This window comes from Agaricus bisporus (genome assembly GCF_000300575.1).
Source record: "Agaricus bisporus var. bisporus H97 unplaced genomic scaffold AGABI2scaffold_3, whole genome shotgun sequence".
Taxonomy (NCBI): domain Eukaryota; kingdom Fungi; phylum Basidiomycota; class Agaricomycetes; order Agaricales; family Agaricaceae; genus Agaricus; species Agaricus bisporus.
The window spans coordinates 2,476,232-2,480,696 of record NW_006267366.1 but is presented as its reverse complement, the minus strand read 5'-3'; the positions used below and the strand labels follow the sequence as shown (position 1 = coordinate 2,480,696).

Here is a 4,465-nt window from a genome sequence, read left to right as displayed (position 1 = left end):
AACATCGAGTGAGAGTGGACATTCTCCGGCACCGGTAATCCATCCTTATCCTTTGCCGGATCAATAGCCCAGTTATACAACACGGTGTCGGAAAAAGTAAGGATTGGGGGTATATCGAGGCTCTTCGAGACACGAAGTAACGGAAGTGCAACCGGATCGAGGAATAAACGATTGGCTCGCCTGAAGGCGGTAAGGACTGAATATAAAAGTGTTGCACAAAGGTCAAGACGAGGTGGGCACGCCTGAGAAGAGCAGGAGTTTTGAGCTCTACCGTAGGGATCACAGATATCTAGAAAAAAGCATGCGTCAGCCTCATCAATGCTCACTATCCAGTCTCAAAGTAGACCGAATAGTTGGAAGTGGACCAGATCCGGCTTAACAACTAGTCGAGCCTTACATTTCTTACTCGCGCCCTCCAGCACTCTGAACAAGTTTTCTCGTCTTCAGTTATGTCAATAACGTCACCAAGTTGGAGCTTGGAGTCAACGGCATCGTCCAACGCCGACTCCCATACGTCCCATGGAGCAGGAAGACGCCGAAGAGGCGGTTGTGAGGCCATGAACCCAGTACGGGGATCAACATCGAAGGCAGAAGCCTCCTTCAAGTCAGGAAATGGCCAGTCATTCGGTAAAAGTGGTACATCCATGATAGATGCGGAGTTAAGAACAGACGCCTTGGATGTTTGGGACACCGCAGTAGGCACTGTGGATGAAGGATGAGATAGGTGAAGTGCCATAGTAAGTATTCTGATCGTTGATGTTTCAGTATAGGCGGAGAGTGGGTTGTCTTAGATGCCAGAGTAAGTCGATCCCTGACACTTTATAGTCAAACCGTAGTAGCCATACGCCTTGGCCATACCGGGAACCAGTTTTCTATGGTGTCGAGTTCTGTCATGGTGCTCCCGTCTATCGGGTCTTAGCCGTGCATTCCAGATGGAACTATCAATTGTTGATACTGCATAGGGGTGACCTTCTGTAATTGAGACCAATTCGTCCAAGCCTAAGTATTTCGGTTGCAAGATAAGAAAAGGTGTTTTCGTGACATACATTCGTTTCAACTCTCCCCCACTGGCCGAGGCTCGGACCGGACAACGTAGCTGGTTGAAATGATATATGATCCTGCCCAAGGAGCTAGGGTTCATGTAGGCTTTACGTATGATAAACTTACGAAAACATGACAAGAGATCACGTGATTATGTTCCGTAGTCTGGACTCTGAACGTTCTGTGCCAGCCTCAGCCGCAAATCGGAAAGCAATAACTCGGGTAAATGCATCTCGGATCTATCCTTAAACTCTACACTACTTTGCTTCAATGCAGGTCACCGACTTTGCCTTTTTCTACTCGATCCAATGCACTCGGGAGCAGCCAAATTGGCTGAAAAAAAAAACAACCACTAGTCATGGTCAAATTGGAGAATTGCGTCAGCTGTCTGCTCTCGAACACCTTTCAAGAACTTCACCAACTCTGTTCCCCCCGTACCTTTCACCTGGTCATTATTCCCTTCGTCACCAGCCGATGATGCCGATCCAGCTCCCATAGCGGCAGCCTCGTTTTTAACACGTCTGGCGGGACCGATTACAAACAACGTCACTATCACCATATGGGAATCTCGGAGATCCTTCAAGGCTTTGACGGCGATATTATAAGCATGAACAACTGGGGAGTCTGAGCCCTGTTGCTCAGCGATGGTCTGGACATACGTCCGAATCTGCCGTGGATAGGCGCGTAATTCAGAGAGGAACGTCCGATGCCCAAGAGCCATATACGAGCGCATGCGTTCCAAGAAAGGTTTCTTCCCGGAAGCGGTTGCATATGAACCCTTTCCCCTGGCCGATTCGATACCCAGATACGCATCCAAAACTTGAATAATCGGACTCTGCGCAGCGCTCAAACCAGAAAGTTCAGACGATCCCGGCCATTCTCCAACTTCATCCTTGCCTTCGAAAATCCACGGTCTAACCCCAGTATCACCATCTCCTCCGCTAAGCCACGGCCGTATCTTATTATAAAACAAATCTGGATCCATCAAATTTTTGATCCTTAAAAGTATTTCTCGCAATTCCTGGATTACGATAGTGGCGCGCTCCAGGTAGTCGGTAACTTTCGCGGGGCCATTTTCGTTTCCGTGAACTGCCTCGACCAAGGCCAATCTCATCAATTCCAACGCTTCGCCGCCCCTAAGCTCGATTCGCGTTAGGGTCAAATGAAATTCGGCCTCATCAGTGGTACCAGTGAAAGTCGTTCGGCACCGCAGATCATTAATGGATGGAGGGAATTTTCCTTTCTCTGGGCAGTCCCAATTATTGAGATTTTCGTCGAAGTAGGTGAGGACAGGTGGATGCTGAAGGATTTTAGATGTTTGGAGCAACGGAACACTGATCGAACGAGGGATAACGATCGGGTCTATCGTCGGAATTGTGTGGGCATAGCAGTGGAGTAGGAACGTAAGGAGATGGCGAGCGAGTATCAATTTCTCCTTGGATTCCTTCAGTTCATCAATGGAGAGGACTGACATCTTATCAATGGCCAAATGAGTAAATCAATTTTTCATAATATCAGAAAACGGTACCTTTCTGATAGATGCCCTCCATTTCTCGGTTTCAGCCTTTTCCTTATCTCTCTGTTTCTCGTCAGCCTTCTCGGTCACTTCCGCAAGTTGTAACCTCGCGGATACGGCCGCATCGCGAGCCTCTTCCCATTCCTTCCAAGCAGAGGGCAGCCTCACAAGTGGGCGTCGGGCTGGTACGAAACCGGTGTGCTTATCGATATCGAAATCTTTGTGAGCGGTGCTCGTGGCGTTCGAGAATAGGTCGGTGGAAGACATATGTTCTGAATTTCATGCGTTGCAAGGAACGTTTATAAATGACTTTGACAATCATCTCACCACTCTCACAGTCAGAGCCCGCGAAGAAACAGGTAGGTATCCTATTGGATGAAAACGGTCGGAGCATGTATGCCGCTGGAGCTGAATGACTCAGTAAGTTGATAAGACGTTTTGCCGATCAAGGATTAAGAATCTCATCTTATTGATTGATATCATGTATAAGGATGGCCGAACCTTTTGACTTCATTCTAGACGGGGTATGCTACCTTTGTATCATGCCTGAATTGGTATATAAAGTTCGCGTCGCCAGGAAAAAATACAAACGTCGCCAAATATGTTAATCACCAGTAAAAGCCTCCGAAAGTCATCGAAAAAGGTATATGTGTCCATCACTATTCAACGGCCATGGGTCTGCAACCAATAACGAGGTCAGCGAATCTCCTCCTATCTCAGGGCAACAGTCGGGTGCCCAATGGCCATGTCAAGGGGCAGCTACCGATGAAAAGATACAGCTGGACGGTTTCTGAACTGTAGAGGACCTGGAAATCGTATATTGTCTATATTGATGGGCTCTTCACCACTGAAAACTTCGACAGGAATAGCGCGAGTCGATTCTTGACGGGGCAATTGGCAACATTGCGCGTCGCCTGTTGTACACCTACGGTGAGGATCGCACGACTCGGGTGGAGATTGAACATGATCGTCTCTGGCTACAGTGCTGACTCGAGTGCCAGTAGTTTCAGGGGGTCCGGCGTGGTTGTCTATTACGTCGGCTTGAACACCTTCAGGAGCGGGAGCAGCGATGACTGCGGTAGCGACGACAATGAGGGCGATGAGCTTGATGTGCATGGTAAGGTGATGTGGATAGTGATAGTATATGTAGAAGGAATGCTGTGGCCACAGGTCGGATACGTAGGCACGACGTGTATGAAGGGAGAAGAGAGAAGATAATCATTGGTTGTGGGTGATGCTTGTTTTATATAGGTCCGTGTATATCGACGTCGTCGTAGAATATTACTGCATGCCCGTATTTACTCTTCCAAAACTGCCGCCTACTCGCATCTTGAGCTCAGAAAAAGTAAGCACACAACTGTGGGTTCGAGTAACGAATTTTGTATGCATATATGCACCTCCACCCGACAACGACTACTGTACGAACTTCCACCAAACTTCTGTAACGACTACTACACATTTTTAATCCATATCACCGACCGATAGATTACGAGGCTCGTATAGTTACCGACACCCAACAACGATATATGGCTCCAAGCAGCTACCTAAGCAGAAGCAGGCACCGAAACAGCTAGCTCGACAGAAGCGACAAAAAGAAAAGTCGAAGATACATACCAGATTGAAATCTAGGCGTTTGTAAGCAGGCTACCCACCGGCCTAGTAACCGTTACACCAAAAGGGACATAACAGAATATTATATGATATTCTGCAACCGACTAGTATATGTGCTGTAAGCGCCATGCTTACACTCTCCCCCGATTTATTGATTTTTGGTAATGCAGTGTTATTGCAATGTAATGCCAGTCTGCATTCCAGAAGGTGATGGTCCTCACGCGAGGGAGGAGGGTCGCAGCGCACCTAGGTTACACTGTCTACTCCGTCGTGGAGACCCCATAGAGTCCGTTGACT

The 4,465-nt window shown here is 47.9% G+C and overlaps 2 protein-coding genes across 2 annotated transcripts in view; both read right to left on the bottom strand.

The window, feature by feature from the left end:
- AGABI2DRAFT_135051 (hypothetical protein) overlaps positions 1-646 on the bottom strand; it is a gene marked incomplete at both ends in the record, with an annotated part of 2,346 nt that extends 1,700 nt beyond the window's left edge. Inside the window, 3 exons of the mRNA XM_006459631.1 lie at positions 4-122; positions 170-289; positions 398-646. Coding sequence (XP_006459694.1) covers positions 4-122; positions 170-289; positions 398-646 — 488 coding nt within the window. The remainder of the gene's footprint in view (positions 1-3; positions 123-169; positions 290-397) is intronic.
- A 747-nt stretch (positions 647-1,393) lies between these two features.
- On the bottom strand, positions 1,394-3,748 carry AGABI2DRAFT_177540 (hypothetical protein; the record flags this gene model as incomplete). Its single annotated transcript, XM_006459630.1, has 3 exons — positions 3,487-3,748; positions 2,570-2,829; positions 1,394-2,515 (listed from the first exon to the last, which is right to left on the bottom strand). The coding sequence occupies exons 1-3, from the start codon at positions 3,671-3,673 to the stop codon at positions 1,394-1,396; spliced, it is 1,569 nt and encodes a 522-aa protein (XP_006459693.1). The 5' UTR covers positions 3,674-3,748.
- Between the last annotated feature and the right edge of the window lie 717 nt (positions 3,749-4,465).